The sequence below is a fragment of the Schistocerca piceifrons genome, chromosome 1 (genome assembly GCF_021461385.2).
Source record: "Schistocerca piceifrons isolate TAMUIC-IGC-003096 chromosome 1, iqSchPice1.1, whole genome shotgun sequence".
NCBI lineage: Eukaryota > Metazoa > Arthropoda > Insecta > Orthoptera > Acrididae > Schistocerca > Schistocerca piceifrons.
The window spans coordinates 184,656,567-184,671,626 of NC_060138.1; the positions used below are offsets into that span (position 1 = coordinate 184,656,567).

Genomic DNA, 15,060 nt, shown 5'->3' on the forward strand with positions numbered 1-15,060 from the left:
GGTGAAGGATCTATAAAGATAATGCTCTTATAACTTTTAGAAAAATGGCTAGCCACATGTTACATCAAGTTAGGATGTGACTAAATGTCTGCCGAGTCTGAAAATGGCTTATTGTGCTAGCAATAGTAGCCACATGAACATAGATAATATGTTAAAAATCATTTTCCATTTCAAAAGTTCCACATTTAAGAAATATATTTTGTCTTATAAAAATGCTGAATTATAATAATTTTCACTGACCTGTGCAAGGCATCAGCTTTTTCTGTTAACATCTAGTACTAGGTCTTAAAACACAACAGTAACAACAAACATTACAACATATAAATAATGGTTGTTTGTATTCAAAAATAAAACACTTACAGTAGCTCATAATCTCTTGATGTTTTATCATTCAGCGATTTGTCGAGACAGATTTCTAAATATAGTATAGTAGCTGATGTATCTGCCTTCATATCAGTGCTTTCTTCTTGTGCAAAAACTGAAGGGTGGTTAACGTGTTCTCTGAAAAACAATTAGTGTTATGTAAGAATATTATTTAGACACATCTAATAATCAAGTACTTTATTTCTCCATACTTTACATCCTACGAAGGAAACATGTGACACACTGAATCTCGAGAAACATTTACCAACCTGTTATGCAAAACTCTAGTATCATTTCTCCATAATTCTCAATTACACATTCTGCCATAAAAATAGAAATTAAAGAGAGGAGGAGAATGAGGAGTAACTGCACCAACAGTGGTGAATATTCTACATACACCGTGCAAATGTCAACGGTACACCCTGTGTGTCTTGTTTGGAAACAAACTTGTTCCATATAATTACGATACTTGCTGTTGGCAATAATAATGCTTTGAGCTTGCATTCAGTACTGCTGTGTTTGTTTCGGGTTTGTTTTCCTTATAGTGTAGGCTGTATGTTAACAGTGGTGCAATACAGTACTTATGGGTTTATTGCTTCAGAGTTGGCAGATGTGCACTTCATGTGTGACTTCACTAAATGAAATGGAAGATTACCAAAATACAAAAACTGTGCTCAGTTGTTCTTCCAGCAATGGCAACCACACCACAGTACTTTTACATCTGTTGTTTTGGTACATTTTTACATTTTAGCAGTTGCATATTACAAGTTTTTACACTATGGTGAAGGTATTTTCACAGAAACGAAGGTAATTTGGATAACAAATCAAATAAATCAAAATTACATTATTTCACTGTAATAAGCCCCTGAAGACTAAGTGTTCCTTACACATGTTTAAAAACTATTCCTGAATAACACAAAAAATTTTTGTTGGTGGAGTTTGGGTTCACTTTGTAGTTTAGGTAAATGTGCCAACATCAAAGCAGAAGAAGGGGGGAGAGAGAGAGAGAGAGAGAGAGAGAGAGAGAGAGAGAGAGAGAGAGAGAACATTAGGGAACTGAACAACTATTTTGTAAAAGCTAGAAGAAAAAATTACATAATACGGGAAGAATATGGGTCGCCAATAGAAATAAGGGGGAAAAGGGGCCTTGAGTTTTGCTATACATGTTACATACTAACAGCAAATACAGTGTGCAAACATTTACAAGTGGAGGTGGTGTACTTTGAAAGACCCAGAAAAGATAGGAAGATGCCAGCTAGATTATGTAATGGTGTGGCAAAGATTCTAAAATCAGATACTGGATTGTAAGGTAAACCAGGTGCAGATATAGACAGATCACAACTAAGTAATTATGAAGATTAAACTGAAGTTTTAGAGAATTGTCAGAAATAATCAATATACAAGGAATGCAATAATGGAATACTTACGAATGATGAAACATATCTGCAGTTCTGGCACTGCACATACTGTGATAACGCAGCACGACTTTGGAACATATATTGCGTTCTAACATTACCAATTATCTCAAAGACAATGGTCTATTGACACACAGTCAACAGGGATTTAGAAAATATTGTTCTTGTGAAACACAACTAGCTCTTTACTCACACAAAGTGCTGAGAGCTGTTGACAAGGGATTTCAAACTGATTTCATATTTCTAGATTTCCAGAATGCTTTTGGCACTGTACCCCATAAGAAACTTGAAATCAAATTGTGTGCTTACAGAATATCATCTCAGTTATGTGAGTGACCTCTGTGACAGGAAATCATGAAGCCACAGTCCACAGTAATTGTTGGAAAGTCATTGTGTAAAACAGATGTGATTTCTGGCATTCTCCAAGGTAGTGTTATAGACCCTCTGGTGTTCCTTATCTATAGAAATGATTTAGAAGACAATCTGAGCAGCTGTCTTAGGTTGTTAGCAGATAATGCTGTCATTTATCGGCCAGTAAAGTCATCAGAAGATCAAAACAATTGGCGAAACCATTTAGAAAAGATGTCTGCATGATGCGAAACTTGGCAGTTGACTCTAAACAATGAGAAGTGTGAGGTCATCCACATGAGCGCTAACAGGAATCTGTTAAACTTCGGTTACTCGATAAATCAGTCAAATTTGAAGGCCATAAATTCAACTAAATACCAAGGAATTACAATTACAAACAACATAAATTGGAAAGAACACACAGAAATGTTGTGGGGAAGGGGAACCAAAGACTGATTTATTGGCGGGATACTTGGAAGATTTAACAGATCTGCTAAAGAGAGTGCCTGCATTATGCTTGTCCATCCTATTTCAAGTACTGCTGCATGGCATGGGATCCTTACCAAATAGGAGTAATGGAGTGCATCGAGAAAGTTCAAAGAAGAGCAGCACATTTTGTAGTATTGTGAAAGAGGGGAGAGAATGTCACTGACATGATACTGAATTTGGGGTGATATAATTAAAACAAAGGCATTTTTTGTTGCACCAGAATCTTCTCACGAAATTTCAATTACCAATTTTCTCCTCAGAGAGGGAAAATAATATGTTGGCACTGACCAACATAGGAAGAATCCACCATCATAATAAAATATGGGAAATCAAATCTCACACAGAAAAATATGGGTGTTAGTTTTTTCTGCATGCTGTTCAAAATTGGAATAATAGAGAATTATTGTGAAGGCAGTTTGATGAACCCTCTGCCAGAGACTTAAGTGTGATTTGCAGAGTATCCATGTACATGCAGATGTAGATGAATACTACAGTATTTAGTTCATTTGAACGGGAATAGACATTTCTAAAAAGGATGACCACAGAAGTTGTACAGGCAAATACAGATAGAGGATAGGTAACTCCAAATAAATTGTGCTTAACCAAAGAAGTACTTCATCTGATTGATGAAAGAAGTAAACACAGAAATATTCAGAAAAACAGACAAATGCAACAATCTAAATCATCTATGAATGAGAGTCCAAAAAGGGCAAGAAAGCTAAGGCAAAACTGTTACAGGAAAAATTGTGGACAGTTCGAAAAAGAAAGTCGTCAGGACATCATCTGCGCACGAAAAAGTCAAAACAAAGTTTGAGAATTTGGAAGCCGAAATAACATTAAGAAGGCAAAATGAATTGCACTGTTAAACAGAAAGGAAAGATGAGACAGATGGAAAGAGTACATTAAAAGGACTCTGAGAAGTAGAGGAACTCTCTAATAATGTGACAGAAGATGAAACAGGTGCCGATTTGGAGGACATAGCAGATGCAGTCTAAGAATTTGATAGAGCTTTGGAAGATTTACGATTAGACAATGCAGAAAGAATAGACAATATTCCTTCATAATTTATAAAATCATTGGGGCAAATGGCAATACAGCAATTATTCATAAGCGTAATTAATGAGACTGAAGAAATACTATTGAACTTTTGGAACGATATCATCCACACAATCCTGAAGAAAGCAAGAGTAGGTAAGTGTGACAACTATTTTAAAATCAGCTTGATAGTTTGTGCATTTAAAATGCTGTTAAGAGTTATATACAAAAGAATGTAAAAGAAAATTGAGGATTATAGTGGAACTTCAATTTTACATCCTCCTATCTTACATTTTTTGCGATTCTACACCGCAAATTCATAGCACCTGTGAAAAACCCATAACATCAATGCTAAAAATCCCCTGATTTTATATTTCTTCCTATTAAGGTTTACATCGATTCTAAGTTCTTACTCGACATCTCGCTTTACTTTGTCCCATTTTCTTCTATTGACATTTGAGGCATTTGATGTGACAAAGAGTTATAAGTAGCACAAAAGACTAATGGTTCGCAACATGGGTGGTGGCAGGGTTAAGGAGATATTTAAGGCCATTGTGGAGAAGGGAGAGCTGAGAGAGGAAATGCTGACGTAATCCACAATCAGTGTTGCCAACACAACTTGTAACATTTAGCTTCACTGGGCTATTATGATACTACTACTGCTACATTGCAGCGGTAATGGAAAAACAAGACAGTTGACACGAAGTGTTTCAGACTGAACCGATACCTGACGAAGGGACCCAGCCATCACCTTTCCTTGTGCTACTTATACTCAGTATCATCTTTTTGCATGTATTTCCAATATACTGTATTTAGCAACAATCGTAAATCTTTTAAATTCAAACACTGAGTCTCAAAGAATATGCTCAGTCATAATCGTGGAAATGTCGCCCATTTCTGGCTAGTGAACTCTTATTGGCTGATGGCTTCTTAAGTTACACAATAGCCAGCGCAGTCACTACACCACACTACCACCCACAAAATGAGCTCACCTATTGGATGCGTGGAGAGGGGGAGTGGCCCTCCAATGACCGGAGTGCAGGTAAGGGTGAAAGCATTTTGTGAAGTGCTGAAAATATACTTCTCATGCAGATGATGTGCTATGACAGATGTCACAAGGAAACAGAACAAGGGTTTTGTGATAGCACATTTTAAAGACTTTTGTGTTCAAATATGACAAGATACAGTTGCAACAACTACTCACACATACACTTTGCACCACATACACCACACACTTTAGATCATAAAGATTGACAGTGATAGAGGACATGAAGCGAAACTGTAGCACCCGAGTTTTCTTTCAAATTTACATTTTACGCAGTGTACAGAAATTCACTGAGCCAACTTCTAATAAGCTCGTAGTGTCAATTAGGGAAGTAAACTCATTTTTTCACGTCTCTATTTCTCTCATCAAGCTTAAAATAACATTTTAACAGTGGCGAGCATATGAAGTGCGGCTTGTAAGAAAAGCATTAAACAATAACAGCAATGGTGGAAAAGTATGTAATTATGCAGATATCTGCATTTATGCTTATGGTTTAACCACTTAGCTGTTGTGATCTTTTTATGGTTTAATTCAACATGTTCAACAACTTTTGCTTTTCTCTGGGTGAGCACAGAGGATGATCTCTCAAAAGTGCATGTTTTGAATGCATAATTTGCGGATGAAGCATGTCAGAAAAGAGCTTGATTACCTTGAACCAAGACATCAGTTTCAATTTTTTGATGAGTTTTTACTTGCTGTTACACATCTGTGATTTTTAAGAACTGATGAAATACATTACCACAAATTATTGTATAAACATTGTATTGTACATTTAATTTCCTTCACTTATAGACAGATTTTATACAAAGTATTGGAGAGGATTGTAATTTTTAATCATATATGCCACGTTCATGTGTTTTTGCTCATATTTTGGGGGGTTTTAACGTTTTCCTCAATTCTGCATTTTCCTCAATTTTGCGTTTTTAATTCCGGACTGCACGAAAATGTAAAATAGGCATTCCACTGTAGTTTCATAATGATCAATTTGGTTTTGGATAAGGTAAATGCACTAGAGAGGCATTCTGACAGAACATTTGATAATGGAATCAAGACTCAAGAAGTCAAGACACTTGCATAGCATACGCCAATCTGGAAAAAAAAAAAAACTTTTGGCAATGTAAAGTGATGCATGAGGTCTGAAACCCTCACAAAAATAAGTATACGTCACAGAGAGAAATGGTAATATACAACAAGTACAACAACCAAGAGAAAATGATAAAAATGGAAGGCTAGGTTACGACAGCTTAGACTGTACCTAAGCCATTTCTCTGCTGTTTCCTTTCTTCCAGGACAGCTTGTCCCAAAAAAGTATGCAGGAGAATGTCTGTGAAGTTTGAAAGGTAGTAAACAGGTACTGGTGGAAGTAAAGCTGTGACGGAGGGTCGCGAGTCATGCTCGGATAGCTCAGTCAGCAGAGTACTTGTCCACAAAATACAAAGGTCTCGGGTTCGAGTCCCAGTCCCACATACAGTTTTAATCCACAGCTGTTGTCCACTACGAGTAAACTCCTAAGTCTATATACCCTAGAGAAATGGCAGCTGGAACGATTAAGTCCCTGGGAGACATTGTGGTCAGAACAGCCTCAGACTCATTGAATTCAGGGCGAAACAATCAAGAACTGATCCAAAGACCACTCTGTACTCTAGTTTTGATGCTGCATTGTCCAAGCTCTGCCTTCCTTCTGGAGGGAAAAGGATTCTGTTGAGTATTGGTTGACAATGTCTTAAGTATCTCCACTTAGTCCTTCCTTTTCTTCATACTTTGCATTCTCCATTTCTTGAAAAGTGCAACTTTAGTGATTTTAAATATCTCGAGTGCATGATTTTGCTGCCTGATTTTTCCTGTGACTTCTGGCCACTGTATGCAGTGATTCCTCAGCTGTTCTGAAAGATCTCTAAACACAATGAGAATTTTTATTTCCTTATTTTATGTTTGAGAATAATATTGATGCCAGAACTGAAAAATAATTTGAAGAGAGGTCAGAGAATAGACAAGGGCTTTCCCACAACTCACCCCTAAAAAGAGAGAAATCCAACCCCCACATCTGACCCACTGCCAGCTTGATAAAGGCTGAAACAACTGCAGAGTAAAGAATGCCTTCTAGCTGGGAGATTTGTAACAGTAAAAGTAAGAAGGTTAAAATGTAATAGGCATCAGTTAGATTGAGAACAATAAAATATGGTGAGAGAAACAATGAGATTAGGAGGCTGGAGTGATCCTACCTGAGGGGTTGATACCTCTTGTATGCAAAAAACACCTCCACAAGTTGGGTGGTTAGGAAATTGTCATGTGGTGATCACATATTTGAGCAAGAGCCAGTATTACAGGAACTGAACAGATAAGAGCCCCGCTTCGACAAGAAGACTATTTATGGAGCTCGTCTGGAAGGCACCAGTGGCCAGTCTTAGTCTATAACGATAGATTATGTCAAATAACTTCAAAGCCACAGATACTACTGAACTATCAACCTGGCAACTGTAGTCCAACTGGGACAGGATCTGGGTCCACTAAATATGGAGTAGAGTAGCGTGATCCACACTCCCAAAGGTGTGGGCATGGAAGCAGACAGCATTAAACTTTTACATACAGCTAGCCTTCAGTTGACGAATATGGGCCAGACAAGACAAATTTTTGTCAGAGAGCAGCCCCAAATATCTGGACTGTGCAGCAGAGTCCAAGCACTGGTAGCCCAGGTTGAGCTCTGTATCACGATGGACCTGCACCTTCACAGATGAGAGAAATACACGCCAAGTGAAAGGGTCCAAGTGAAAGCCCTTTGGATTGCACCTTGGAGATAATCTTTGAACCAAGGCTACAGATTCATACTACATGTGGAAGTCATCTACATACAGGTATCCTGTAGGAGTGACCACTGGTCTGACAGAAGCCACTAGCCCGTTGATGTAAATGAGGGGCCGGCCGGAGCACCCGAGCGGTTCTAGGCGCTACTGTCTGGAACCGTGCAACCGCTGCGGTCGCAGGTTCGAATCCTGCCTTGGGCATGGATGTGTGTGATGTCCTGTTTAAGTAGTTCTAAGTTCTAGGGGACTGATGACCTCAGATGTTAAGTCCCATAGTGCTCAGAGCCATTTGTAAATGAGGAAGAGTGTCACTCTCAGCACAGAGTCCTGTGGGATACTGTTCTCTTGCAGCCATGGGGAGCTGAGTGGTACATCAACTCTAACACAAAACAAATTGTAGGATAAAAACTGATGAATAAAAATTGGTAGGGGGGTCTCAAAAGGCCAAATCATTGAGGGTACATAAAATTTGATGGTGTCAAGTGGTGTCATAAGCATTACATATGTCAAAAAAGACGGTAATAAGATGTTAAGAAAAGCGAAGTTGCTACTCACCATATAGCGAAGATGCTGAGTTGCAGATAGGCACAACAAAAAGACTGCCATGAATAAAGCTTTTGGCCAGTATGGCTTTTGTCAAAAATAGACCCCCCCCCCCCCCCCCCCCACACACACACACACACACACACAAAGGCTGCAGTCTCTGGCAACTGAAGCCACACTGCAAGCAGCAGCACCAGTCCATGATGGGAGTGGTGACTGGCTGCGGGTAAGGAGGAGGCTGGGGCAGGGACAGAAAGGGATAGTAGGGTGGGGGGAGGGCGACAGTTAAGTGCTGCCGGGGAGTGAACAGGGACAAGGTGAAGAGAGGGTAGGGCACCTATGTGCAGTCGGGAGGTCAAACAGGGGGCGGGGGACAAGTGGGGGTGGAGGTCAGGTGGGGTAGTGGAAAAGGAGAGAAGTAAAAAGACTGTGTGCAATGCTGGAATGAGGGCTGTGTAGTGCTGGAACATGGAAAGGGCTGGATGGGTGAGGACAATGACTAACAAAGTTTGGCTTCAACCTTCTTCAGTCATTGTCCTCATGCATCCAGCCCCTTCCCTGTTCCCATTCCAGCACTATACAGCCCTCATTCCACCATCACGCCCAGACATTTTACTTCTTTCTTTTTCTGCTAACCCCTCTCCCCCACCTCTCCCCGGCCCAGCATCTATCCTCCCAACTGCACATAGCTTCCCTACCCTCTCTCCACCTCGTCCCTGCGCACTCCCCGGCAGCACTTCACTGTCCCCCACCCCCAATCCCAGCATACTATCCCTTCCCCTCCCTGCCCAGTCTCCTTACCCCCACCCAGTTGCTACTATCATTATGCACTGGTGTCGCTGTTCGCGGTTTGGCTTCAGTTGCCAGAGACTGCAGTCTCGTGTGTGTGTGTGTGTGTGTGTGTGTGTGTGTGTGTGTGTGTGTGTGTGTGTGTGTGTGTGTGTCATCTATTTTTGACGAAGGCAGTACTGGTCGACAGCTTTATTTGTGACAGTCTTTTTGTTGTGCCTATCTGCAACTCAGCTTCTCCGCTATGTGGTGGGTAGCAACTTTCCTTTTCTTTATATTGTTACAGTCCATCCCGGATTTTCCATTGTAACATGGTGTTGGAATGTAGAAAAAGCTTATGATATTGCTGTTTCCAACATAACCAAATTTTCAAGTGTGAATCATCTGTGGAGTGTTGGTGATGTAGAAGCTATGCTCCCATGGTCTAATGTATTTGCACGACTAGCAGACATTAACATTGCGGGAGTAAATGCAAACAAGTACTGCTGACAACTTGGCCACAGTAGGAGCAAAGGCTGATCTAATTAAAACAGGATATAAATGATCCTTCTTTTCCGAGCTTCAAAAGATAAGAGGTGACCAGTGACCTTCAGTCCCTGGATTTTGTATTTCTTAATTAGGTTAGCACACTTCAGACATCAGGAACTGCGATCATTTCTGCAACTGACACCGAGATGTGGCAGTGCACATGGTGAGTTTTTGTGAAGCGAGTGACACTAGTGTCCACTAACTGGCTCGGATGTACACCGGGGAGATATGCACAAAGTGTTGGCATTTAAGGCACCAAACTGGAGGTGAGAAATGTGGCTTCACAGCAGTAAACTATGATTTTTACATTATCAGAAAGCAAATCCAGCTCAAAAATGAGGATGAATGCCCAAATGTCAACCTTGTTGTGTGACATACATTGACGTGCACAACATACAAAACGGATCGCATCCTTCTCCAAGTGTGTGCTAGTTCTTCACCTGTCTGATGCATGAAGTATTGAACTATACTGAGATTGCCACCTTGTTTGATGGCCATTACCAGAGTCCCAATGTCTCAAACTGTCACGCATTTACTCTTTGGCATGTATGGGAAGGTCACAGTCTGGCATCAATGATGCATTGCCTGCGTGGCCAGGAAGCTATCACTGTACAGGTATCCAACTGGCTACCATGTTGAGCTCTGGGTCATATCCTGCATAGCCAGCCCTTCTGTAAAAAGTTTTGAAAGGGTGGAGGCCAAAACCAGATGAACGGATTGAACAACAGTTAACTGAAACTGGTGGTGGAAAATATTGAAACAAAGTGGGAAAAGCCATTATTGACATCCTACAAGCAAGCTACGTTGTCAGAGGGAATCTATGCTAGAGACAAGGTCTGAGAAAAGAGGCAGGCAGAGAGTACGATTGTCGCACAGGAAAGGAAGAAGTACTGCAATGGCTTGGGGCTCCTTGTTTGCTATACATGTACAATTAAACACAATTCTTGGACAATATTTTCTGTCTCAAATTAAGCTTTAATGCTTACCTCAAACACTTGTACATTTCCAAGTACACAGAGATTAGTTCAAGTGGCCATGTAATATGCCACTTGGTACTGAGTATTGTGACAAATTTCAAAAGGAGGTCTATCACATCAGAAGACCCACATGACTCCACAAGATTTTTGACATCATTTTCTTCTTGATCCGTACCAAAATATCCTTCCTCCTCCACTATCTTTAATAATCCTTCTCTTCCCTTTGAGTAAAATTTTCCCTGTAAATATAACTATCTTTAATTTGTAATAATCTCTAAAATTTCTGAATGAAATAGTTTTATTGCAAATTACACACACCTGTGAATTGTTTCTGTCATCACAGGAGCCTTCAACACTTTCCCTACGTTCAAACAACTTGTACAGATCCATTGTATCCATTGAGTCGTCATTTAATAGAAGATTATCCACATTCTTTTGGTTGCCTTCCTTCATGTTGTTTGGTCTGAAAACAAATACACAATTGTAAAATAAACATTACACCACTGTCAATCTTAATGTTGAACAGTGTTTAAGTTTATTCAAAAGCTAAATAATATCAAGTCCTTCCCAATTAAATGGCAGTAGGCTACAGCTAATCAGCACAATAACACAAATGGAAGGAGGATTTTTGGGAGAAGAGCGTAAAGAAAATCAGAGGGAAATTCTCATACGATAAGCCTACTACCACTTGTCGCATTTGGGGATCACAAAAGAAGAAAAGGGACAGGATGCCTGGATAATTATTATACATCAGCACAGAAGTGAGAACCATGTAATACTGTGGCAGAGGAAAATCCATCTCAAATAAAAAGTTAACAGTTTTACATTTTTCTCCTCTTCATCTATATCCATAGTCTGCAAACAGCAGTGAACTGTTTGGCAAAGCGTACGTCTTACGGTACTACTTATTAGGGCATCTTACCCATTCCATTCACATGCAAGAAGAATGACGGCTTAAATGCCGGCTCTGTTTGTGCTGTAATTAGTCTAATATTGTCTTTATGACCTCTATAGGAGCGATGCAAAGAGGTTTGTAACACAGTCTTAGAGTCATCCCTTAAAGTCAGTTTTAGGGACTTTCTAATTAGGTTTTCATGGATTAGTTTGCATCTATCTTCAAGTTTATGTCATATCAGTTCTTTCAGCATCTTTGTTTCACTCTCCCATAGATTGAACAAAACTGTGACCTTCCATGTTGCCCTCCTTGGTACCTTTTTAATGTCCTCTGTTAGTCCCACACTCTTGTGCAATCTTCTAGGATGGGTTGCACATTGTGTTTTGTAAACTGACTGCCTGTCCCTAGTATTCTACTAATAAACTGAAGTCTGCTACCTGCTTTACCCGTGACTGAGTCTATGTGATCATTTCATTTGATATCGCTACTAAGTGTTACACCCAGACATTTGTACGAGTTTATGAATCTCAACTGTGAATGATTGATATATGTTCATAGGATATTACACTGAGGTGTCAAAAGTCTTAGGATAGTGATATGCACATATACTGATGGCAGAAATATCACCTACACTAGACATAAAAAGGCAGTGCATTGGTGGGACTGTCATTTGTATGAAGGTAATTCACTTGAAAATGTTTCCGACTAGATTATGGCTGTATGATGGGAATTAACAACTCTGAATGCAGAATGGTAGGTGGAGTTAGACACACAGGACTTCCATTTCAGAAATTGTTAAGGCATTCAGTATTTCAAGAACCACAGTTTCCAGAGTGTACCATGAACACCAAATTGCAGGCATTATCTCTCCCCATGGACAATGCACTGGCTGATGGCCTTCACTTAACAACCGGGACCAGTGGCGTATGCAGTCCTAACAGACAAGCAACACCGCATGTAATAGCAGCAGACATCATGTGGGGTGAACGTATCTGTTAGGAGAGTGCAGAAAAATTTGGCATTAATGGGCTAGGGCAGCAGATGACCAATGCGGGTGCCTTTGCTAACAGCACAACATTGCACCCATCCTGGACTCATGACCATATCGCTTAGACCCAAGACAACTGGAAAACAGTGGTCTGGTCAGACAAGTCCTGATTTCAGTTCATAAGAGCAGCTGGTAGGGTTCAAATGTGGTGCAGACCCTACGGAGCCATGGAACCAAGGTGTCAACAAGGTACAGCGCAAGCTGATGGTGGCTCCATAAATGGTGTGGGCTATGTTTACATGAAATGGACTGGGTCCTGGTGTCCAACTGAACTGATCATTGACCAGAAATGGTTATGTTCGGCTAGTTGGAGACCATTTGCAGCCATTCATGTTCCCAAACAATGATGGAATTTTTACGTATGACAATGCGCCATGTCATCAGGCCACACCTGTTCATGATTGGTTTGAAGAACAGGATTCAGCCATCCAGATTTCCCAACATGAATCCAATCGAACATTTATCGGACATAATCAAAAGCTCAGTTTGTGCACAAAGTCCTGTACCTGCAACACTTCTGTAATTGTTGATAGCTATAGAGGCAGCATGGCTTAGTATTTCTGCAGGAGACTTCCAACGACTTGTTGAAACCATGCCACATCGAGCTGCTGCGCTATGTCGGGAAAAGGAGGTATCCCATGACCTTTCAGCTCAGTATGTTTTTTCGTTTAGTGAAATGCACAATTTTACATTTAGCATTTAAAAGTTTGGCAATCCTTGCAACACTTTGAAATCTTATCTAATTCCAACTGAAAATCTGTGCGGCTTCTTTCAAACATTACTTAGTTACAGATAACTGTATTATCTGAAAAGGTCTGAGGTTACCACTGATATTGCCCACATGGTCCCTATTATACAAAATGAACAGGAAGGGTCCCTACACACTTCCCTGGGGCACACTTGAAGTTAGTGCTACATCTCTCGATGACTCTCCAAGATAAATTGCTGCATCCTCCCTACCAAAAACCCGTCCAACAGTTACTAATTTCACTAATACCCAATACAATCGTACTTTTAGTAATAAGGAAGGTAGGAGACGAGGTACTGGCAGAAGTAAAGCTGTGAGGACGGGGCATGAGTCGTGCTTGGGTAGCTCAGTGGTAGAGCACTTGTCCGCGAAAGGCAAAGGTCCCCGAGTTCGAGTCTCGGTCCGGCACACAGTTTTAATCTGCCAGGAAGTTTCAAGGATAGGTTTGGTACCTAGTCAAACGCCTTTCAGAAATCAAGCATACTGCATATATCTAACTGCTGCGTGTGAGAAAAGGGCAAGTTGGGTTTCACGTGACTGATGTCTTCAGAATCCATGCTGTTTGGCTTCCAAGTACATCATTATGATTGAGCTCATAATACATTCTAAGATTTTAAAACAAATGGATATCAAAGGTATTAGATCATTTCGGCTACACTTCTTGTAGATGGATGTGACCTGTACTTTCTTCCAACTACTGGGCATGGTTTTTTGTTCAAGGGGTCTACAGTAGATTATAGTTACAAGAGGGGCTAACGCTCATGGAAATATGGCCCAGAATCTGATAGGAATTCTGCAGTTCTGGGAGTTTTGTTCAATTTTAGCAATTTCAACTGTTGCTATGACATTTTTCTCACTCTTCTTTTCAGTGGTATGAGAATTAAATTTAGGCAGTGCTCCTGGGTTTTCCTTTGTAAAGATACATTTGAAAACAGAGTTAAGTATTTCTGCCTTTGCTTTGCTATCCTCAATTTCAGTGCCTGTTTCATTCATGAATGCCTGGAAGCTAACTTTGATGCCACTAACAGCTTTCACATACAACCAGAATTTCTTTGTGTCTTGTAAAAGATCTTTAATCAATATTCTGTTACGGCATTCACTGAAGGCTTCATACACTGACAGTGAAATAAGTTTCATTCAAAATACCTCCCTGTATAGCCCAATGCTTTGTTTTACACCTTACATATGGTAGTTTCTGCTCCTTTAGCAGTCCCTTTACAGTGACTGTGCAACATGAAGGGTCCCTCCAGTCACAAACTGTTCTACTGAATACGTATCTACCCGGTGCATTGTCACCTATTCTTTTAAACTTGAGCCATAGCTCCTATACGAGATCATGTCCTAAACTAAAAGTTTTGGGCTCCTCATTGAGACATGGCATTATTGCTTATTTATCTATTTTACTGAACATATAAATCTTTCTACTTGCATTATTTGCCCTTTGTATGCTGAAAGTGAAATGTGTTTCATTCAAAATATCTCCCTTATAGCCCTATGCTTTGTTTTGCGCACGCATGCGTGCACGCCCACACGCACACGCACACGCACACGCACACACACGTGCTTACAAAAACAGTGTTAATTTAATAACTGAAAGGCAATTCAATCATCACAAGTCTGCTACGAGCTGTTGCTACAACGTTGTGATTGCTGTACACTGAAAGCAGCACATAGAACTTGAAGTATGTACGAAAAGGATTCAGTAAATCTTATATTATGCTGATTTTTGGTTTTGGAATCAATAACAAAGAAGAAGTGTTTACATATTTTACTTGATATGCTGGTGATAAATATTTGAAAAATACTGCTTATTCATAATAATAATAATAATAATAATAATAACAGAACAGGTGATAATATATAAAAGAGTAGAGAAAAGGTGAGGGCAATACTACAATACTACATAATCTGTGAATTACTGACTGTCAATGTGGAAAGACACAGCGTTTTGTCGCTATTTGTCTTCTAACTGTGCAAATTAAGAAGTTAAAATTAAGTGATTATTGCTAAAGAGATACACTTTTGAACAAACCAGT

General features: G+C 39.9%; 1 protein-coding gene across 1 annotated transcript in view; it reads right to left on the reverse strand.

Annotated features, from left to right (window-relative positions):
- The window catches only part of LOC124783727 (calcineurin-binding protein cabin-1-like), a 252,819-nt gene that overhangs the window by 158,568 nt on the left and 79,191 nt on the right, over positions 1-15,060 (reverse strand). The window contains exons 9-11 of the mRNA XM_047254043.1: positions 10,652-10,796; positions 10,343-10,572; positions 361-501 (exon numbers count right to left, since the gene is read on the reverse strand). Coding sequence (XP_047109999.1) covers positions 361-501; positions 10,343-10,572; positions 10,652-10,796 — 516 coding nt within the window. The remainder of the gene's footprint in view (positions 1-360; positions 502-10,342; positions 10,573-10,651; positions 10,797-15,060) is intronic.